Raw genomic sequence first — 23,384 nt, 5'->3', positions numbered from 1 at the left:
TTTTTTTAAAGGAAATTATAAAAAATAGCTAAAATTTAGGGGGTTTAAGTAAAATTGCCCAAAATATTCAGGTTTAAGCAAAAATGCCCAGGTTTTGTGAAATGACGAAACTACCCCTATATATAAACACAGCAAATTTCCTTACTTCTCACAGTCATTTCACTGTGCAAATTTAAAGAAAATTCAAAATTTCCCACTTTCCCACGGTCGACCAGATTTTCACCGATTTTCTTGCTTTCCGACAACCGCAAATGGCAAAGAAAGTTAATATATCTCTCGTAATCTTGTTTGAATCAAGTTATTGCTCATATTATTGAGATTTGATTGAGATTTTGAGGTTTGAAATTTTAGGGTTTCGATTTGAACAATGCTTAAAATGTTTTGATTCTTGGTTGTTTTTGTTGAATTGATTGAGGGGTTTTGTATTATACAATGTGTAGATTTGATTTATGAAAAAATCGGAGGCCAAAACAACCAAATTTTGGTTGTAAATGGCTGCCGAAGGATCTGCAGTCCGATCGTGGGAACAACATTTCCCACGGTCAAACGATTTCTCCCACGGTCAGCAGACATTGACCGTGGGTTAGGGGGATAAAATAGCTTTATTAAAATATTGGGGAGCCGGGGGAGATTCCTTAGAACACAAAGGGTTTTTCTGAAATTTGTCATATAACAGTTGACTTGTTTTAAAAAGGAATTTTCATAAGGGGGTAAATTGAGAATTTTGTTATCTAGGGTTTCTGATCGTGTAGTTTTCGAATCTTATATCCGTTTTTTCTGTTTTAGGGTTTTTTCATATGTAATTTTCAAATTTGAGATTCGATTTTTTGAATTTTGGAGCTTTTTGGCATAATTTACGATGTAATGACGTAATTTCAACTCAATATTTCGATTTTTTCGTTTATAGGATATATTGATTCGTGTTTTTGAATTTCAGTTCCATTTTTTTGAATTTCACCGTTTTACGATAGATCGACTTGTATTTTTCAAATTCCGAAGAATTTTTTGATTATTACCATTTTAGGGTTTTTCAACTTTTAGAATTTGAATTTCGTTTTTTCGAATTTCACGGTTTTATGATAGATCGACTCGTATTTTTCAGATTTTCGAAAATTTTTTCGATTGTTACCATTCTAGGGTTTTTCAACTTTTAGAATTCAAATTTCAGTTCCGTTTTTTTGAATTTCATCTTTTTACGATATATTGACTCGTATTTTTTAGATTTCCGAATAATTTTTTTATTATTGCCATTCTAGGGTTTTTCAACTTTTAGAATTCGAATTTCAGTTTCGTTTTTTTGAATTTCACCGTTTTACGATATATCGAATCGTATTTTTCAGATTTTTGAAGAATTTTTTTATTGTTGCCATTCTAGGGTTTTTCAACTTTTAGAATTTGATTTTAGTTTCATTTTTTCGAATTTCACCGTTTTACGATATATCGACTCGTATTTTTCAAATTTTCGAAGAATTTTTTGATTGTTGTCATTCTAGGGTTTTTCAACTTTTAAAGTTCGAATTTCAGTTCCGTTTTTTCGGACTTCACCGTTTTATGATATATCGACTCGTATTTTTCAGAGTTTCGAAAAATTTTTCGATTGTTGCCATTCTAGGGTATTTCAACTTTTAGAATTCGAATTTCAGTTTTGTTTTTTCGATTTTCATCATTTTAGGATATATCAACTCATATTTTCTTATTTTCGGTCGATTTTTTGATTGTTAACATTTTATGGTATTTCAACTTATAGAAATCACATTTCATTGCAATTTTTTCGTATTTCACCGTTTTTGGCTATATCGACTCGTATTTTCTAGATTTTGATCAATTTTTTGATTATTGACATTTTAAAGTATTTCAATGTTTAGAATTCGAACAATTTTATTTGTTAAGTTTTGTCATTTCCTTTTTGATTATTTCGTATTTTTTTCTTTTTATATTTTTTCCACGAATACATTTGTTTACATATTTATTTTTTTGAATGTCTAACGAATTTTTAAAATTTGTGCAGGATAATTCTCGCAAAAGAAGGTAAAATAAATCGATTAATGTTAATTGTAATGTAGAATAAAATAATGAATTAATAGTTTTTTGTATCATGCAGCTGGTTCGTACAACACGTGGTCGGATCGTTCGGAAGGGTCTACTGGTTCGCACCCCATATACAAATCCACTCAGAGGGAGGGCAAAACAACAACTCCCGACCATTCCATCCTCTGCGTCAGAGCGTGAGGAATCTTTCCTTCCTCACATGGTATACCAGAGTTGCGGCTTCTGACACACATGATGTCTACTTCATCGAATCGAAGTCAAAGGACAACTTTTGGCGGCTTATTGTAGAGTTGCGCGAGTGGCTGACCGACGATGTAAGTTGTCTATACTATATAATTTGATAAAAAGTTTGATATATTTACGTTTTTTTGACTGTGGCGTGTTTATGTTACGTTTTTTTGAGTGTTTGGCGTTGTCACGGAGCTACGATTTTCCCCGAGAGTCGTCTACCTCTATGCGTCTACGTTTAGCGTCGCAGTTGTATTTTCACTGTATCGAGTAGCTCACGGATGTATATTTAGTTACCTCGTTGTTTGTTTATCGTTCTTCATATGTTCGTATGTATATATTTATTGTATGTGCATATGTTTATGATGTACTTTATCTGTCATTATATATAGATATGTATTTGATTTCATTCTATATGTGATTTGAGTGATGTATCGTAAAACGGTGAAATTCGAATTCTAAAAGTTGAAATACCCTAGAATGGCAATAATCGAAAAATTCTTTAGAAATCTGAAAAATATGAGTCGATATATCATAAAACGGTGAAATTTAAAAAAACGAAACTGAAATTCAAATTCTAAAAGTTGAAATACCCTAGAATGACAACAATCGAAAAATTCTTCAGAAATCTAAAAAATACGAGTCGATCTATCGTAAAACGGTGAAATTCGAAAAAACGGAACTGAAATTTGAATTCTACAAGTTAAAAAACCCTAGAATGGTAACAATCAAAAAATTCTTCAGAAATTTGAAAAATACGAGTCGATCTATCGTAAAACGGTGAAATTAAAAAAAATAGAATTGAAATTCGAATTCTAAAAGTTGAAATATCCTAGAATGGCAACAATCGAAAAATTCTTCGAAAATTTGAAAAATACGAGTCGATCTATTGTAAAACGGTGAAATTTGAAAAAACGGAACTGAAATTCGAATTCTAAAAGTTGAAATACCCTAGAATGACAATAATCGAAAAATTCTTCGAAAATCTGAAAAATACGAGTCGATCTATCGTAAAACGGTGAAATTTGAAAAAAGGGAACTGAAATTCGAATTTTAAAAGTTGAAAATCCCTAGAATGACAACAATCGAAAAATTCTTCGAAAATCTGAAAAATACGAGTCGATATCTCGTAAAACGGTGAAATTAAAAAAAACGGAACTGAAATTCGAATTCTAAAAGTTGAAAAACCCTAGAATAGCAACAATCGAAAAATTCTTTGAAAATCTGAAAAATACGAATCGATATATCAAAATGCCTCCCAAATTTTAATAACATTTCGCTTGATCCCTCAATTATCTATTTCTAAAATTTCATTGAGAAATTTATAATGATCTTATAATGTTTAATATCATAATACCCCCTAATTTTAATAAAATTTCATTTAACCCCTTTTAGTGAGTGAGGAGATTTATATAAATGAAAGGAAGGGTAATTTTGGTATTTTAAAAAAAGTCATGGGTATTTTTGCTTAGGAATAGTAAATTTGGACATTTTTACTTGAAAATAGTGACTTTAGGTATTTTTACTTAGTGGGAAGGTATTTTGACCCTTTTTTATAATTTCCCTTTTTTTAATAATGGTGTGAAAATTAATTTTTTAATTCATTTTAGAAAAGAACTCACGCCACGTAATTATGCTTATTTTCATCTTGTGGATACTGTAAAGAGAGCAAATCTGATTAAATAGTGACACGTGTTAGAATTTTTAATGGTTAGAATTCTCAATGGCTGAGAAATATCTAAATTTATCAAATCAAAGTCTACGTTGAATAATTAATAAAGAAAATATATTTATGAAAACATATCTAAATTTATAGTAGCATAATGTCATGTGGTCAATTGTCTTATATATCACTCTGAAAAAAAATCTCCCAATACTTTTTAGTGATTGAGATATGACTAATGACTTACAACTAAGTCTGGTTTATATTGTATTTATTATATTTTATATTAATTTATAATAAATAATCAAATTTTTTAATAATTAGAAGGGTTTTTCTGTATAATATTTAATAGTAGGGTTTGGTTTATATTTTTATTTTTTATAAAGTGGAACCAAAATTGAACTTGGGGCTATTTGATTTCAGTTTTTGAAGATTATTTTAGTAATTTATCTTTTATTCTCTTATTTAATTTGTCAGTAATAAAATATTACAGTAATATTCTATTACCAATATTGACGTGACAAGTAGTATAGATTGTAATCTGATTACTATTTTCACCTTAGGTATTTAAAGATTATCAAGGTAATATTGATTTTATTATAATTATATTATTATTTATTTATTTTTTGAGACAAAAATAAATTTATTTTTAATTAATATGACAAATAATATAAAAAATATTTAAAAATAATTATATTCAAGGGCATTTAAGTAAAATAATTTATTACTAATTTTTTATTATCTTTAATCAAACACAATAATTATTTATACCTATCAAATTTTATCAAATATAGTAATAATTTATATTTAATAATATTTTAAGTAATTTATCTTCAAGATAATCTTTCTGTTTTAGTAATAAAATATTACTCAAATCAAACGTCCGCTAAATCCTACTCACGGTAACTTAATTTTGAATAAGGATAAAAAATAGAAGATGGGTATCTATGGTTCCAATTTTGGTTTGACTTTTTTGCTTACCCCTAGTAAAAATATGGTTCAAAAGTCGATTCGACTCTGTTAGGTGTAAATACACAATGCTTCACCAAATTGCGCCTATTTTAACAGTTTTTTAATATTTCACACAAATGCTTACTCAAATCATGGCAACCCTTGATCGAAATAGAAAATTGACGTAAAGATAAGGTTAAAAAAATTACACTTTTATCTCAAATTTATAACAATCCTTAATAAACATGGAGAATCGATGTTAAAAATATGGTTTAAAAATTGGACTTAATTCTACTAGGCACAAATGTACCTAATTTATCAGATCGGGTCTATCCACAATTTCTTGACAATTTGCACAAATTCATACTCGAATTCACACCGATAATTAATAAGAACGAAAAAACCACATAAAAACAAATTTACTGGAATTTATATAAAATTGTTGTTATATTTCCTGCTTTTTGAGTAAAAATTTATAGAAATAAAGAGGTTTATACCAGAGAAATTAGGGTAATTAATTAAAATAAGCAAAATTTTAAGTGTTTATACGTTTTTAGGCCACTCTAGAAAAGTTTTACCAAAATAAGTAAACCGTATTTTTTTTTACCCTTTTTACCCTTATGTTGAAAAACCAAGTAAAAATATTTTTTCTGAGAATGTGCGTCGGTTTATGATGGTTACGATGGTGGCTAGAGATTTTACAGTGAAACCCTAATATGTTGAATTATATATATAGATGTTTTTGAATGTTTCGAACGCTTAAAATGATGTAGTTTCGATGTTAATGGATGTCTGGAAGTGTAGCCGTTGAGAGACAAAAGCGCGCAAATTTACAGTGTCGCGCAAACACTGTTCACATTGCGCAAAAATTGTTCACATCGCGTAAACACTGTTCAACTGCGCAAACCGCTTGCAAAATAGCGCAAAAATCCTGTTCACAGACATGATATCTACTTTTGCGCAGTGTGAACAGTGTTTTACGCAATATGAACAGTGTTTGGCGATTTGCGCAGTTTACGTGACACTGTATATTTGCGCAGTTTGCGCGACACTGTAAATTTGTGCGCTTTTGTCTCTCAACGGCTACACTTCTAGACATCCATTAATATCGAAACTACATCATTTTAAGCATTCGAAACATTCAAAAACATCCATATACATAATTCGACATATTTAGGGTTTCACTGTAAAATCCTTACCCACCATCGTAACCACCATAAACTGACGCACATTCTCAGAAAAAAATATTTTTATTTGGTTTTTCAATATAAGGGTAAAAAAGGTAAAAAAAATACGATTTGCTTATTTTTATAAAACTTTTCTATGGTGGCCTAAAAACGTATAAACGCTTAAAATTTTGATTATTTTAATTAATTTCCCAATGCCTAGTGAGTGAGAATTTTGACTTTGTATAAACAATGTTGGATATTTTTATTTTGAGAATATGAATTTAGTTATTTTAAATTAATTTCCCGGGAAATTAATTTAAAATAACTAAATTCATATTCTCAAAATAAAAATATCCAAGAAATTAATTTAAAATAACTAAATTCATATTCTCAAAATAAAAATATCCAACATTGTTTATACAAAGTCAAAATTCTCACTCACTAGGCATTGTTCACCTGAATTGCACTGTTTAGTTGAGTTTTACACTTCGGAATTGTAGCTTTCCTTCGATAATTTGTCTACTTTTTGAGGAAAAAAAAGATAAAAATATTATTTTATTATTTTTATCTTATTTTATTATTGAAATTTATGTAATTGAGGGAAGATTTAGTTAATTTTTAGATTAGAGTTTTCAGATTTATCAAAAAGAATTTTAACCTAAAAACTAACTAAATCTTCTTTTAATCATATAAATTTTAACACCAAAATAAATAAAATATAATAAAGAATAATGAGTTAATATTTTTTACCTTTTTTTTTTTGAAAAACTGGATAAATCATTAGAGAAAATTATAATTTGCAAATAAATAGTAAAATTTGGGTGAACAATGCCTTATAAATAGATATTTTAGCTTTGTATAAATATTATTGAGTATTTTTATTTTCAACATATAAATTTAGACATCTAATTTAATTTTCTTTAGTATAAGGTTAGACGAAAGGTATAAAGAAACGTGATACATTATTAAGAAATTATTTTATGCGACATGTCGTTTTCGTCACACTACTGGCCAACTGTACATATGCGCACACGGCACTGCCAGCACGTCTCTCTATTTTCTAGGCTCTCACTCATCCCAGTCGGCAGTCCCTCCGGAATTCGCTCTCTTTTTCCCACTTATCTAAAACCCTAAAGCCTTCAATATCAATTTCTTTAAAATAACCGTTAAATCTGTAATTACTTTTTATTCAACACAATCTGATGGACGCTCAGCGAGCTCTTCTGGACGAACTCATGGGTGCAGGTACTCTTCATTAACCATAGGCTTTGTTTAGATTTGAATGTCTATTCACCATGCTATTCTGAAAAGAGTTTGCTTTATTTTAGCTCGAAATTTGACTGAAGAAGAGAAAAAGGGTTACAAAGAAGTGAAATGGGATGATAAGGAGGTCTGCGCATTTTATATGGTTCGGTTTTGCCCTCATGACCTCTTTGTTAACACTCGAAGCGATCTTGGTGCGTTATATGCTTCACTTTGTTTAGATTCAGCTATAAATGTTGTGTGTTAGATGTGTTTATTTAACATCTTATGAGTTCTAATTTTATGGTTCGTTAAGATTAAAAGAGAGCGGAAGATTTTGCTAACTGTGGTTTATTGTTTGATGGTTTTACTCTGACAGGTCCGTGCCCTAGAATTCACGATCCAAAGTTGAAGGAAAGGTATGGATGAGCGTGGGTCCGATTCTTTAGTATATGGAAATCTTTTCTGTGATTTTGTGTTTTCTGGGTTTTTTTTTTTTGCTTATTTTTTATTTGTTTAAATAGCATGAAATTTGAGATTAGCCATACTTAATTTGTAGTTTTAAGTTTGTGGAATTTACAACCTCATTTGGTTATGATGCTTTTGGGATATTTCATGATCCCTACATAGGCCGACTTATTTTATTTTTTCTAACATTAAAGTTCTACTACTATTTTTATATAATTTTAGATGGTAACCTTGTCACTGTAACTTCATCATCTTTTAAATCCTAGTGTTATCATATATGAATGAAGTTCTAAGTTTGTGGATACAACAAAAGAGTGTTTGGTAATTAAGTTATTTCTGCTGTTATGAAGTAAGGGATGGTCATAGGAACCATTTTTTGTCTTCCCATTTTTAGCCCCTTGTTTGTAGCTACAGTTGCTACTTTCTCTAGTGAGCAAGTAAATAGAGTTGATATTGCTTGAGGTGCATTGGCACTTTTTCTTTCTGTGTTACCTTTTAGAGTTTAAGAGCCTCTGCCTCATCTTATTATCAAGGTAACAGCATTTTGGCTCACTTCATGGACGCCCACTTTTCATTTTAACTTTTTAGTTTCTTTTCTGGTTTTTTGGGCATCTGCAACTGATATTTTTCTGGTGTCATTGACAAAGTGGCCTTCGCTGTTGCTTGCTATGTGAAGCTTAATTCATCCCCTTTTCTTCTTGATATGTTTCATTGGGTCAGCATATCTTCCAATTAGGTTGGAATTCCAAAGTATGGTGGATCCATCATTATCTTTTTAAAAGCTTCAGTAAATGAGTTCAAATAGTAATTTGGCTGCTCATATGCTAGTTAAAGTTAGTTTCGTTGAATATCGATCTAAGTGATTCCCACGTGCAATGTCACTGTTCTTTTGTAGCGAGCTGCGTAACAGTGTTGCTGAACACACAAGTCTTCTTTGTTTCAAATCGTATTTGAATTTGTGTTTTTAGTATATCATGATGTTTATCTGCATCAGTGTTTTTTTGTAAAGTATATGTTTTTGCTATGTTGCATATCTGCTGGATAAATTCTTACAATCTTATTTTCCTGTTTTAATGCATATTAAAGTTTTGAGAGGTCCACAAGACATGATACTTACGTACCCAAATTTGAAGCTGAACTTGCACAATTTTGCGAGAAATTGGTAGGTTTGGTATCTATTTTTGCACTACTCGTCTCTTAAATCCTTCCAGAAGGAAAATTCAGCTTTTTTTCACTTACTTTTTTTTGAAGTAGAAGATGATAATCTTGTGTTTTTGGGAAGCAACTTTTTCTTTCTCGAACTTAACGCAATGTTCATGAGTTTCCAAATCTAGTCTTTTGAAGAGGATTATTCCAGCTGTTAAACTGGCAAGGATTTAATAAAAGAAAAAGTGTGTGAAAAATGTTATTTTCGGTTTAATTTTTCCAGTTGTAGATTCAGTTATGTCTATTTCAGAAATGGAAAACAAAAGGTAATAACAGAAGATATATATTTATGTAATTACTCCTTAAAAGAAAAAGGGACAAATTGAATCGCATGGTGGCTTATTTTAGTTTTTTTTTTTTCTGCTGCTTCTGATGGTTCATAACTTTTGTGTATTTTCTAATAGTACATTTATAATTGAAGGTCATGGACCTGGATAGAAGAGTTCGGCGTGGGCGAGAACGCCTTGCTCAAGAAGTGGAACCTGTTCCACCTGCCCCAGTACCTGAGGAAAAATCTGAACAGCTTTCCATGTTGCAAGAGAAGATAAAGAATCTCCTAGAACAAGTAGAGGCCCTTGGTGAAGCTGGTAAGGTGGATGAAGCAGAAGCGCTTATGAGAAAGGTGTTGTCTTGCTATATGTCTCTTGAGTTTCTTTTCCTCTCACCTTTTATTTTTATAAGCACTTATTAATTTGTATAATAAATTGATGAAAGTATACTGCCATTGTCCTAATATATATATTCTAAACAGATGCTTTATTCATTTTCTTCTTTTTGAATGACCCATAGTTTTACTGCTGGTTGTGAAAAACCTTGAATTTCCCATCTCAAGATTTTGACTGATGCTATCTTCTTGTTGCAGGTGGAGCTACTTAATATTGAGAAGACAGCATTGACCCAACATCCCCAGAATGAGAAGTTGTTGATGATGGCTCAGGAGAAAAAGATGGCTCTGTGTGAGATCTGTGGTTCTTTTCTGGTAGCAAACGATGCTGCTGAGAGGACTCAGTCTCATATTACTGGAAAGCAGCATATTGGTTATGGCATGGTTCGGGATTTTATTACTGAGTACAAGGTCAGTTTCTCATAGTGAATTCACAGTTTGGAATTTACTTTCCTAGTTTATGTGAATAAGAATAATTCAGAGATTGGAATTTACTTATTCAGCTCTAGTGAATTAAAAAATTCATTTATGCTTTCCAGACAGCAAAGGAGAAGGCTAGAGAAGAGGAAAGATTAGCAAGGGAAAAGGAGGCAGAAGAGAGGAGGAGGCAAAGGGAGAAAGAATACGGGAGTAGAAAGAGAAGAAGTGATTCGGGTGATAGGGTCAGGTATCGTGATCGAGATCATGATAGGGAGCGAGAGCGATACAGAGAACGAGATCGGGATCATGAAAAGTCTCGGGAATTGGATGGTAGAAGTGGTCGGAACGGAGGGAGGGGGATGGATTGGAGATACAAAAAAGAAAGAGATGAAAACAGGGAAAAGTATCGTGATCGTAGCAGATCACATAGCCCTGTTAGGCATGGTTACAGGAGGTCATCTAGAAGTCCAATTCGCCCACATTAGTGGGTTGTGTAGATAGGTCTCTGAGCTTTGAAATTAAATGAGGTAGATTTTTTTAATATCTCAGAGTTTTATAAATGTGTGCTTTTGGAGTCTTGTGCTTCATTGTCATCAATCATCATCAGTGAAACTTTTTTTGCCATCTCACAGCTTATGTTGAGACTATACAATATCTCTTTCATCAATTATTATTAGAGGAGAAAAGGGTTGAGGTAGGTATAACTATATTGATGTAACTCTTGTTTTATCATTTAATTTAGAATTTGGTTAAACTAAATTCTTTCATGCATGGTCACTGAAACATTGAGTCCCTTTTTGGGGTTAATTAATGGCTAATTGTTCTCGAAGTATGTGAGAGAACAGGCTCAAAAACATATGCTTGAATGACCCTGCTGCTGAGGGAGGTGTTCTTTTTTCAATTGTTTAGAGGTAACATGAATTTCATCTTTTGTCATCACCTCGCCATAGATTAATATCTCTTGCCATATATTTGATTTCTTGTCTTTTTAATTTCCCTGTTTTTCTCGTCTGGGTTTGAATAAAATTAATTTACTTGCAAATGCTGAGCAGAGATTCACAATGCAATGTAAGCACATCATTATGTTGACCTTTTTGTGAAAATAAATTTCCTGTTTTACAGATCCGGGTAATTTTGGAGTTATAATTTCAAAAGTGGGTGTCAGATGGTTATAGGTAACTACTTTGTCTTTGCAAAGTAATATTTTGTAGTATCTTAGTTGTCTCTGTGAAGACAGTTTCTTTAGCAGAAGTTTCTACATGCATGAAAATCAACTTCAGTGAACTGGGATGCAAGACCATGTTCAGTATAGTAGACTTGCGAATATATGGGTGCCTTGAGGTAATAAAATTCATAATCTTTTGAATGGCATAATCTTATTTCAGCTTGCAGGATCAGCAGGTAATTTGTTTAACCTTGAACTTAGTTTCTGCTGGTTAGTATGTTCTTGTGTTTGGGTAATGATTTCTGCGGGGATTTAAAAATTTCAAATTATTTCATCCAAAATGTAGATAAATTGGCAGAGAACTTGTGCTTGTCATGCTTGAGTTATAAATATTTTAGAGTAAATTTGTGAGCTCTGAGGGATGGGGTGGTTTATCAGAGAGAAAGCACCTAGGCGACTGGACTTACTAAAATCCTATATTTGTATTTTTAGGAGAAAGAAAAATATCGTTGGCAATCAATAATATATATTTTTACTTTTAATAATCCTATTAACGAACCATTGAAGCTAATATGACGGTAGGGCTTGTAGAATCACCAAGCTGTTTGGAACTCCTATGGCAATCCTGAAAATTACAATGGGTAGCCATAGTAGGAATATACTGATTGTTCTTTTGAAATTTTCATCATGTTCAATTGTGCATAGCCTCCTAGGGTTGGAAGTAGACCCATCTGCTCCGAAGTCTCCTGTGCATCAGAAATAAAATATAAACCATGAACTTAGTTCTATCAAAGGAAAAATACTTTATCAATAGATTGTACCTGAAAGCCTTGTTGGGGAGTTGGAGAAAGAATGTTGGTGATTCCATTTTGATTTAGATAGAAATCCTCAGTTCTGGATGAGAGTACTTGTTTCCATTTTCTTAGAGTAGCAACAATGGCACAAGATAAGCTGGTCTACCTTGTTGTTTGTCATGGTGATTGAAACTGTATCCTGACAAAACCCAGTTCTCCAATGCTTGATTTCTTTTATATAGACAATGGCTGTGGCACCCATCACAAGTGCAGACTGTGAAGTAGAACCAGTTTAAGAAAAGTCCTTGATGCTGAGGCTTATCAAATTGGTTGGCTCCAAAACTGTTGCTAAAAGAGTGTTATGGATGCTAAAGCTAGACTTGTATATAAAACCGCTAATTGCAACTTCCATGGAGTTTTGCACAGACTTGATCAAATTTTACATTGTTCAAGCCTCAAGGAGGAAAGTAATGTAAGTTAAGGCCAGAAAGTTGGTCCTCACAATCATCTCATCACAACTAAGTAAAGATTAAAATGCCATGTTTTGTTAGTAATGCTACAGCGACAAAAACACATTAGCATATTAAGATGACGGACAGCCCAAAAAAGTGTGGGCAAGGAGCGACCATGAAACACATTGGAAATCTAAGCAGCTTCAATTCTTTTGATGTTGAATTCTTCAATTAGATATACTGTCAGGTCTTGCCCGGTGTTGTGGCTGCCATTTTTGCGTAGTTAAGCCTTTCGGTGGCTTAGGTCTTGCCAATTTATTCGAGTTATCATCAATATCAGATATGTTAATATTTCCTTGTACAGGCACCATGGATTATGGTCTCTTGTTCCACTGAACAATTGAAAAAAGAAGCAATAAAATTGTAATGATGCTGCACTTAGAATTCGTAGTGACTCTGACGGTGGTCATGATCATAAAAAGAATAGTTCAAGATTGAGTCAGAATCCCGTTCAAGAAGATTTTGGTGGCTTGGTTATAAAATTTTTTTAACATAAAACTCTGAAACTGTAATAAATTGAAACGTGCCCACATTTATACTCTCTTGTTATTAATACAATGTCACAATCTTTAATTACCTTTTTCATTTAAATTCTCTAATTTAAAACTAAAATAAAATAGAAATACAATAAAATATTCAATGTTAAAATCTTAATTAGATAGCAAATGATACATGTTAGAGTAAAATATGTTTATCCGCCCAAATTCTGGTCTTAAAACATTGTTTGATCTCTAGTCAACATGAATAACATTTTGTCACTTAAAATTAAACTTTGTTAATTAAGAAAATTAAAAAGTAAAATTATTATTTTTATCTTTATTATTTTGTTTTTTAAAATGATTATATAAACTAACTTTTTAAATATTCAAATTATATAATAAATCTCTTATTTCTAATTATCTTTACTTTTAAAGTTTCTTCCTTTTTGTCTTATAAATAGAGATATTTTTGTTATAAAATCATATATTAAACAAAAAAACTAAAATTTTTTAAATATTAAAGATCTTTTTGAAAATTTTAGAGATTATTAAAAATTCAAAAAAAGTTTGGAGTTTTTTGAAAATTTTGAATAATCATCCTATCTTATAGTTTGAAAATAACAATTATATCCTCAAAAAATTGAATATGATATAACAAATTATAAATGTAAATATTATATGATGACTATTAAGATCATATAATAGTTTCAAATATACGAGATTTGAAAAAAGAATCAAAAATTAATTTTTAAATTTTTAAATCTTTTCAAAAATTAAACTATCACGTTTAATCAGTTTTTATTTTATAAAAATTTAGTATTTTTTTCAAAAATACTAAAATAAAATTATTATTTTACTTTTATATCATTAGTTTTTTAAAACCTTTTTTACATCTTGATTAGGAAAATTTTATTTTTGCTCATTAAGGGTACTACAGTGCTCTTAGGCTAATGCTTGCGTGGAAATAGGATTTACTCTACATTATTGCTTGAAGCGCAAGGTGCGGAAGGAGGCAAAATACATATCAGACTTCCATATGCTGACGTGTAGCCCTTCCGGAATACTCCACACTCCATATCAAAAATCTCTCCAGAACCTTCTCTTTCTGCTCACACTTTCGCCCCTCCTATAAATAGGCTTACCCTTCCCACCTTGTTGTCTTCATCAGTCAAGAAATTTCGTGTTCTACAAGTTTCGCTCATACTCATCAATGGCTTTCTCTCTGGTTCTCAAGAGACTTGCTTCCTCAAATCTTCTTCCCGGGTCTCTAAGTCGTACTATCACTCCAACTGCCGCCTCAGCCTCTCGCTTTTTCAACACCAATACTGTTCGTCAATACGATAACGAGTCAGACGACCGTGACCTTGATGTTGACCACCGTTCTGCTCGTCGACGTCGCCATTTCTTCTCCGGTATGTGTACAATCCGTCTATCAATTGTTTAAAATACTAAATAATTTTTTAAATATCAGCTAACAATTTTTCTGTTTTGATTAATTGTAGATGTGTTTGGCCGGTTATCTCCAACAAGGAGCGTGAGCCAGATGTTAAACTTGATGGACCAAATGACAGAGAATCCGTTCTTTGCGGGGACACTAGACGGGATACGCAGAGGCTGGGATGCGAAAGAAGACGAAAATGCCCTGATTCTCCGGATCGACATGCCGGGGCTAGGAAAGGAAGATGTGAAGGTGTCAGTGGAACAGAACACTCTGGTGATCAAAGAAGAAAGAGCGAAAGAAGCTGATGATGAAGAGAGCGTTCGGAGGTACACGAGTAGAATTGTCTTACCTGAGATATGCAAGACCAGCGAGATCAAGGCGGAGATGAAAAACGGTGTATTGAAGGTGGCGGTGCCCAAGGTTAAGGAAGAGGGGAGGAGTGATGTGTTTCATGTCAACGTTGAGTGAAACGCTAGAGGTTTTAGTTAGTGATTTGTTGCTGAGTGAGTTTCATCTTCTCAGAAAGTATAAAGAGGCTTCTGGTTTCGGTTATCTGATTTTGATTTTTTTGGTTTCGGTATAAAAATATCAAAATCAGATAACTGAGGCTGGAAACCTCTTTATACCATCTGAGAAAGCGTTAATTTTCTGCAAGTTAAGTTTTATTGTTTTGTATTCTTCATTAATTATTTCGCAAGTTTAGTCGTAATATAATCATGGAGATTGCGCTGATCCGAAAAAGGAAATGAAAATTATATGATTAAATGGAAATAATATAATGAAAATAAAATGTATTATTTTATAAACAAAAATATCTTACATCCAAAATAATTCATATAGGATAAGAATAATATTTATTTTTTAGATAATAATAATAATAATAACGATATTTAACACTAAATATATTTGTTTTTACATTCATGATCAAAATTTTAATATTCTGTTAATATTATTTGCTTAATGATTAGTTTAGCAATTATTTAATATGAAAATTAAATGGTTTATTATTATATATATTAATATTATATCAGATGGTATAAATTTTAAATAATAAAATAATAAAATATCTTAATTATGATTTTAAAAAATATTATAAATATATTAAAAAATTTAAAATTTTGTATATATATTTATAATATATCATATAATAAGATGAGAAGTTATTTTTTATTGTTATTGTATTAAAAAATATGTATATTATAAGGTATTATCGAAACATTAATGAATTGTCATAATTTGAAAATCATGTAATTTTACTGTTTTAGAGTATAAACGGTAACGGTTAATAAAGGACACAGAAAAACTTTTAAAAGAAGCATAGCGTACTGATATGTTTGAATAATATTATATTATTAAAATTAAAAAATTATTTTAAAAATAGATTATTAAAAAATTATTAAATATAAATAATTATGTTATTATGTTGTATTAAAAATAATAAAATAATGTTTAAGGTATAATTTTTTTTAAATGATTTTAAACATAATTATTTTAAAATATATTTTATATTATTTATTATATTATTATTATTAATAAATGAGTATTATAAATTTTTTATATATGAGAAATTAAAAAAATAATATAAGTGATAAAAAAAATAAATTATTAAAATAATTTTTTCCAACTGTAAATTGAATGACTTTTTTGAGAAATTTTTTATCATTGAAACTGATGAATAAAATTAATAGCCAAAAGAGTTGTTTTCATTTAAGATATAATGTAATTTCAAAATTTAGACTCTCAATTTTAAAAAATTTAAATTATTAAAAATATATAATTTATTCTCAACCCCCAAAAGCGTTAAAAACTTTACTTTTATTTAAATATTTTGGTTTGTAAAATTCACATTTTCTCCCATTTAAGAGTTTTCATCTTTTCTCTATTTACACCATCTTTTATAATTTTTAAAAATTTCAATTTCACCTTTTTTGAATTTTAGTTTTCAACATTTTTTTTGTCTATCTTTAGCCGTCTCTTTTGTTTAAGTAGAACCAATGCCAGTCTTGTTTTGCCTGAACTATCATTTAACAAGAGAAAATTATGATACGACGAAAAAGCAGTGATTTTTTCATCATAATATAATGAAGAAATGAAGATTTTTTTGTTGTATTATAGTTTCTTGTCACCAACATCATTGGAGAATAGTTTACGCAAGACAAGACTGACGTTGATTTGGCTCAAGCAATGGAGTAGAGTGGAGAGAATGCTAGATACTGAAATTCAAAAATGGGTGAAATTAAAGTTTTTAAAAATTTTTGGGGCAGCTAAAAGGGTTTAAAGATAGATTAATTAGAAAAATATTAAGTATAAATTATTATTAATTATTGTGTTCGGTTAAAGGTAATAAAAAATATTAATATATTATTTGACTTAAATATTTTTGAACATAATTATTTTAAAATATATTTTATGTTATTTATTATATTAATTGAAAATAATGTTATTTTTAGCTTAAAAAATTAATAAATAAAAATATAATTATAATAAATTAAATATTACTTTAGTAATATTTAAATATCTAAATATCTAAGGTAAAAGTAGTAATAAAATTATTATTTATGTTAATTGTTATATCACTATTAGTGATAGAAGATTACCAAAATATTTTATTACTTATAGAGGATGTTTAGTTTGATAAATGTTTTATTATTAAATAGAAAGATTGTCTAGAATATTATTAGATATAAATTATTACTATATTTGATACAATTTGATAAAAATGGATATAAATAAATAATTATTATATTTGGTTAGAGGTAATAAAAAAATTCTAGTATATTGTTTTACTTAAACGCCCGTAGGTTTGATTATTTTAAAATATTTTTTATATTATTTGTTATATTAATTGAAAATGAGATTATTTTTACCCTAAAAAAATTAAGAAATAAGGATATAGTTATAATAAAATTAAGATTACATTGTAAATCTTTTAATACATAAGGTGGAAGTGATAATTAAATTACTTTATATATTACCTGTCACATCATCATTGATAATAGAAGATTATCAAAATCTTTTATTACTTATAAAGGCAGTTGGTTCCTAAGTAATAAAAATTATCTTGGTAATTTATCTTTTATTACTTATATTACTTTATTTGGTTTGTCAGTAATGAAATATGATGGTAATCTTCTATTACCAATGGTGATGTGACAGGTAATATAAATAGTAATTTGATTACTACTTTCACTTAATTATTCAAAGATTACCATGTTAATTTTGATTTTATTATAATTATATTCTTATTTATTAATTTTTTAACAAAAACAACCTTATTTTCAGTTAATATAACAAGTAATATAAAAAATATTTTAGAATAATTATACTCAAGGGCATTTAAGTAAAATAATTTATTATTATTATTTTATTACCTATAATTAAACACAATAATTATTTATGTCTATTAAATTTTATCAAATATATTAATTATTTATACAAAATAATATTCTAAATAATTTATCATTAAGATAATCTTTTAATTTTAATAATAAAATATTACTTAAATTAAACGCTTTATAAATCAAAAAAATAATATATATAATAAAAAATAAATTATTAAAATAACTTTCTTAAGTTTTTAATCAAACGTTTTTATGAAATAATAAAAAATAAATTAATAGACTAATCTTTTTTTATTTTCAATCAAAACCCCCCTCTCAAATTCAAATTCAAATTCAAATTCAAATTCAAATTCAAATTCAAGTTGTAATATTTTCTTTCACTTATTTGCATGATACCCTCTCCACAGTTCACAGTTGTCTCTGGTTTTTTAAGCCTCTGTAATGTACGCTTATGTTTCTTAAAGTGTAAATGTAAAACCCTAAAAGCTGGGAGGAAATGTCAGATTTGCAAACTTAAAATTAAAATAAAAGGGATATTATCAATTTTTAAATCTAAAATGAGAAAAAAGAATAAATTTTAATTTTTTTAATAAAATTATTAAATAATATTTTTACGTTAATATTAATATCAAACTTTAATTTAAATTGAATGATAGGTGAATATTTAATTGAAAAATTGTGATTGGGAGTTTATTAATATACTAAACCTTGTGGAAATAATTCTTTTGACCTAAAAATTATTTCAATGCCTCTTTAAACAAGTAACTTTTCCACTTCAATTATTAATACAATAATAATAAAATTATTATTATATATATTTTTTATATATAAATAATATTTTATCGTATACTTAAAATATATGATAATATGTTATTTATATACTTAAATTATATATAAAAATATATATACATAATATTAAATACTAATTATAGATTATTCCCAACATATTAAAGTTTTATAAGTCGGGCAGTTTATAATGTTAATTACAAATTTTAGTTTTCTAGCATCTTGCTGTTGATATATTATTGCAAGCTGTAATGAGCTTTTTCATTTAAATTCCCCAATTTAAAACCAGAAAGAAATAAAAAAGTAAATGACGTTTTCCAACCCAAGGTTTGGTCTACGAACACTTTCCACCCTTAGTTTGCATAAATAACGTTTAACCATCCAAACTCAAACTTTGTTCAGAAAAACTGTCAATACAAGGGTAAAATAATAATTTTAATAATAAAAAAACAAATTTTTATTATATTCAAATTTTTAAATATGATAATTTAATTTTTAAAAATATTGTTGCATTTTATTCAATTTTTTTGATGTGTAACTATTACTTTTAGAGCTATTAAGGGGCAAAAAGATATGTTAAAAATTTTAAAAGACCCCAATCTTTTTTAAAATTTATAATAACCCACTAAAAATATCATTAAGACCATAATATTTTCAAAAATTTATTGTATTATTACATGACGACAGAAAAGATTGGAGTGAAAAAAAGAAGAGTAACTTTTTTTATAATTTAAATATTTAAAAAATTATTTTCAATTTTTGTTAATTTAGAATTATACAAAAGTTTTGAAAATGCCAAAATTCTTGTTCCCACCCAAGGTTTGATGCAAATATAAACTTTCATTTGTGGGGTTTTAGAAACTTAAACACTCACCTGTTATTTAATTTATGTTAGAATTTTTTGTAAGGGATAAGAATAAAATTGTTATTTAATAATTAATAAATACAATTTTCTCTCATTGATAAATAAACAATTTTCCTCAAAGGTTAATTTTAAAAAATTCATTTTTTCTCCATAAGATTTTTTCTTCATTCTCTGATGATCAGAATTTGTTTCCGTAATCAGTCAGTCTTCCTACTATCTTCTTCTCCCATTGTCAATCTTCCCACCTTAACAGTTTCATTGGACAAAGAAAATTTGTCTTAGTTTAACTAAAAAGACGAAGATGATGAATTATCTTTGTTAGATGAAGATGGTTTGTCTTTGTCCAACGAAACTATTACAATGGAAAGGTTAACAGGAGAAAAAAATGGTGGAAAGGTTGGCTGTTACGGGAACAAATTTCAATCATCAGAGAAAACAAAAAAAACCTTAAGGAAAATTTTTTTTTCAAAATTTAATTATAAGAAGAAATTGTTAATTTTTCAAATTAAGCGAAGAATATTATATAAACTTTTAAGGTTTAGTAGTTAAATGACGATTTTACTCTTATCTAGGAGTGTGTATGGTCTAGTTTGGTGTGGTTTACAATATTGTTCAACCCAAATTGAAAAAAACGATTTGAAAAAATTTCAAACCAAACTAAACCAGACTGAAAATATACGGTTTGGTGCAGTTTGGTGTACGGTTCAAACCGAATAAAAAGTATTCACTTTCAATTTTTCAAATTCAAGAAAAAATAAATGAATAATAACCATAATTAAAAGACATAATTAATGAAAAATCATCATCGATGTCTTCCATATGTGAAATTTAATAAAATTATAATAATACTATTATAAATATAACATGTTTAATTTATAGTAATAACATCATAAACACAAACCTAAAACAAAGCACATTCAACATATGGCAAGAAAAAAAAAAACTTTTTAATTTTCCAAAAAAAAAACCTGCATATACAAGTGTGTATATATATATATATATATATATACACGGTTTACAGTTTGATTTGGTTTAAAAACCGTTCAAATCGTAACCCAAACTGTAAACTGTTTTTAAAGAATTTTTTAATCCAAACCAAATCAAACTGTAATTTTTGAACGGTTTGATCCGGTTTTATAGTTTAAACCAAATTATGCACATCCCCTACTCTTATCTTTAATAATAAATTTTAACAAAAATTAGATGATAAATAAGTGTTTAAATTTTTAAAATCTTATGAATAGAAATTTATGTTTGTATTAAATCTTAAGTGAGAATAAATCTAATAAATATAATATAAAATTTGGTTCTTTCAAATATTGTTATTAAATAATAATTTTATTTTTAATTCTAAATAAAAGTTTCTATAAATTTAATTTATTAATAAATATTTGAATTGTAAAAAAGTATGGGTAAAAATTTAAAATTTTACGGTATAAGATGAGGATAAGCCTAGTGGCCTGTTTATAATTTTACTTGAAGCGCAAGGTGCGTGCGCAGGGGGAAAAATATGTGTCATATTTCCACGTGATCGATGATGTGTCCTCCTTCCGGAATCATCAGTAACAAAAATCTCTCCAGAACCTTCTCTTTCTTCTCGGAACTTCGCCCCTCCTATAAATATGCTTTCACCTTTCTCCCCATTTTGTCTTTTTGAAGTATTTCAGTGTAACTTTTTCTGTTTTTTAAGCGTTTGCGCAGACTTATCAATGGCTTCTTCTCTGGTTCTCAAGAGGCTTGCATCCCCAAGTCTTCTCTCACGGTCTCTTAGTCGTACGATCACTCCGACTGCCACCTCAGCCTCTCACTTTTTCAACACCAAGGCTGTACGTCAATACGATAACGAGTCCGACGACCGTGACCTTGATGTTGACCATCGTTCTGGTTCTCGACGCCGCGATTTATTCTCAAGTATGCATACATCCGTCTTTCAATTCTTTAAATCACTGTCAATTTGTGTTTCAATTTTGAAATCAGCTAACAATTTATCTGTTTTGATTAATCGTAGATGTGTTTGATCCGTTCTCTCCAACAAGGAGCTTGAGCCAGGTGTTGAACTTGATGGACCAAATGACAGAGAATCCGTTTTTTGCCGGGACACGTGGTGGGATACGCCGAGGCTGGGATGCGAAAGAAGACGAAAATGCCCTGAATCTCCGAATCGACATGCCGGGGCTAGGAAAGGAAGATGTGAAGGTGTCAGTGGAACAGAACACTCTGGTGATCAAAGGCGAAGGAGCAAAAGAAGGTGACGATGAAGAGAGCGTTCGAAGGTACACGAGCAGAATTGACTTGTCGGAGAAGATGTACAAGACCAACGAGATCAAGGCGGAGATGAAAAACGGTGTACTGAAAGTGGTGATGCCCAAGGTTAAGGAAGAGGAGAGGAGTGACGTGTTTCACGTTAACGTTGAGTGAAAAGCGATGGGTTTTTAATTTTTATTGAATAATTTTGTAATTGGTTGACTGTGGTAGTGAGGTGTGAGGTGGGAGGTGGGCAACATTTTGAATCTGATTCTTAAATCATGCCAAGATTTTCATCTTCTTAATTAGTAAAAAGAGGTTATCTGATTTTGATTTATTTTAATTTTTCGCAAGTTTTGTTGATTTTAGTTGGTCAAAAGACTTATTTCTACTCGAAGTTGGTTGCTTTTTTAAATATTTATTTTTTATTTTGAATTTTTTTTACCTATTTATAAACGAATATATTAATTTTAATATTTTATTTTTTCTTTATAATTTTAAAAACAAATAATCTTTTTTTCAATCTAAAAGATTAAAAAATCGTATTTATTCCTTTATTACAGTTTGCAATTTTTTTCATTTTTTTTTAAATCTGGGCAACTAGGGTTGATCGATATTCTTATTAACATATTTTTTCAATTACTAGTGATGAATTTGATCGAAGAAAAATAAAAAGGTGGCAAATCAGTGGGCGGTTGAATGTAAATCTTAAAGCTATTGATAGCTAAAGCAGTCATGATTCAGTTGGATTCAGTGGTAGGATGCTTTTGAATTTAGCCAAATAATGGTTAATTCGATCGTTTTATCGTTATTTTGTATTGTTGAGGAGGGTTTCACTTTACTCTTAAGTTGATGGAGAAGAAAAAACAGAAGGTTTCACTTCGCTCTAAGTTGATAGATAAGAGAGAAAAAAGTTGTAATTTTTTAAATTTTTGAATAAGAAAAATTATTAATTTTTAATGTTAAAAAAAAAAATTTAGTTTATAATAATTTTGTTTTTAAAATTAATAGATTTATAATTTATAAGTAAAAAATTTTAAAAAAATTAAAAGATAAGAATATAGATAAAAAAGTCTCTTGGGCTTTTTAATTTTTCATTAAATATTTGAAAATAAAATATAGTATTATTATGTGAACAAAAATATTTTACATTCATAATAATTCATAAGATAAAATTAATATTTCTATTTTTATTTTTATTTATTATATAATAATAAAGAAGTATTAAACATTAAATTTATTTGTTCTTATTTTTATAATAAAAAATTTATTAGTCAGTTAATATTATATTCAAGGACGATCAACCATCAATACTAGTAGCACGGTCAATTGGTAAAAATTCATCAATTGCTTGTCATGATTTAAAAATCAAGTGGTTTTTACCTTCTTTCATTCTGGAAAATATACTTTGTACGTCTAAAATTATAACAAAATCTACTTAAGTATTTTAAAGTTCACAAAAATAATAATGTCGTTGAATGTTTTTTCTGATTTGAGTGTTGTAAAGGACAAGAAGTCGAAGGCCACTCTGCTTCGAGGCCCAATGTCTATCACCCAAATTTATGCCTACTTCAGCAAATTGTGAGTCTCTGTTTTGATGAATAATAATTCTGTTCTAGTCTTGTCAAACTCTGTTTTGCATGTCCAAAAGACTGAAAGATTGGGACATCCATATAACAAAACTGCTACTGTTTTGT

At 28.9% G+C, this 23,384-nt stretch overlaps 3 protein-coding genes across 5 annotated transcripts; all 3 read left to right on the top strand.

Moving 5' to 3' along the window:
- Window positions 1-7,104: 7,104 nt before the first annotated feature.
- Window positions 7,105-12,832, top strand: LOC123197932 (luc7-like protein 3). Of its 3 annotated transcripts, none has more exons than XM_044612456.1 (8): window positions 7,105-7,305; window positions 7,389-7,517; window positions 7,682-7,721; window positions 8,857-8,932; window positions 9,398-9,598; window positions 9,839-10,051; window positions 10,180-10,587; window positions 10,693-12,832. In XM_044612456.1, exons 1-7 carry the CDS (start codon window positions 7,263-7,265, stop codon window positions 10,543-10,545), a joined length of 1,068 nt encoding a protein of 355 aa, XP_044468391.1. In that variant the 5' UTR covers window positions 7,105-7,262; the 3' UTR covers window positions 10,546-10,587; window positions 10,693-12,832. The 3 variants fall into 3 exon arrangements, 2 of the variants coding, with proteins under 2 accessions (XP_044468391.1, XP_044468390.1); XR_006497943.1 differs by having other exon boundaries at window positions 10,180-10,971; window positions 11,183-12,832; XM_044612455.1 differs by having other exon boundaries at window positions 10,180-12,832.
- A 1,132-nt stretch (window positions 12,833-13,964) lies between these two features.
- On the top strand, window positions 13,965-15,192 carry LOC123197638 (heat shock 22 kDa protein, mitochondrial-like). Its single transcript, XM_044611969.1, has 2 exons — window positions 13,965-14,422; window positions 14,513-15,192. The coding sequence occupies exons 1-2, from the start codon at window positions 14,221-14,223 to the stop codon at window positions 14,917-14,919; spliced, it is 609 nt and encodes a 202-aa protein (XP_044467904.1). The 5' UTR covers window positions 13,965-14,220; the 3' UTR covers window positions 14,920-15,192.
- A 5,878-nt stretch (window positions 15,193-21,070) lies between these two features.
- On the top strand, window positions 21,071-22,024 carry LOC123197615 (heat shock 22 kDa protein, mitochondrial-like). Its single transcript, XM_044611941.1, has 2 exons — window positions 21,071-21,354; window positions 21,452-22,024. The coding sequence occupies exons 1-2, from the start codon at window positions 21,153-21,155 to the stop codon at window positions 21,859-21,861; spliced, it is 612 nt and encodes a 203-aa protein (XP_044467876.1). The 5' UTR covers window positions 21,071-21,152; the 3' UTR covers window positions 21,862-22,024.
- Window positions 22,025-23,384: the final 1,360 nt, after the last annotated feature.

This window comes from Mangifera indica, chromosome 15 (assembly GCF_011075055.1).
Source record: "Mangifera indica cultivar Alphonso chromosome 15, CATAS_Mindica_2.1, whole genome shotgun sequence".
Taxonomy (NCBI): domain Eukaryota; kingdom Viridiplantae; phylum Streptophyta; class Magnoliopsida; order Sapindales; family Anacardiaceae; genus Mangifera; species Mangifera indica.
The sequence above is the reverse complement of the archived record's forward strand: the minus strand, read 5'-3'. Positions and strand labels throughout refer to the sequence as shown.

What these genes read in the sequence shown, in the direction of transcription:
- LOC123197638 (XM_044611969.1), top strand. Translation starts at nt 14,221, where the DNA reads ATGGCTTTCTCTCTGGTTCTCAAGAGACTTGCTTCCTCAAATCTTCTT. An exon ending in ACGTCGCCATTTCTTCTCCG is followed by an intron (nt 14,423 to 14,512) that starts GTATGTGTACAA and finishes GATTAATTGTAG; the next exon opens with ATGTGTTTGGCCGGTTATCT.
- LOC123197615 (XM_044611941.1), top strand. Translation starts at nt 21,153, where the DNA reads ATGGCTTCTTCTCTGGTTCTCAAGAGGCTTGCATCCCCAAGTCTTCTC. An exon ending in ACGCCGCGATTTATTCTCAA is followed by an intron (nt 21,355 to 21,451) that starts GTATGCATACAT and finishes GATTAATCGTAG; the next exon opens with ATGTGTTTGATCCGTTCTCT.
- LOC123197932 (XM_044612456.1), top strand. Translation starts at nt 7,263, where the DNA reads ATGGACGCTCAGCGAGCTCTTCTGGACGAACTCATGGGTGCAG. An exon ending in GGACGAACTCATGGGTGCAG is followed by an intron (nt 7,306 to 7,388) that starts GTACTCTTCATT and finishes GCTTTATTTTAG; the next exon opens with CTCGAAATTTGACTGAAGAA. An exon ending in CACAATTTTGCGAGAAATTG is followed by an intron (nt 8,933 to 9,397) that starts GTAGGTTTGGTA and finishes TTATAATTGAAG; the next exon opens with GTCATGGACCTGGATAGAAG.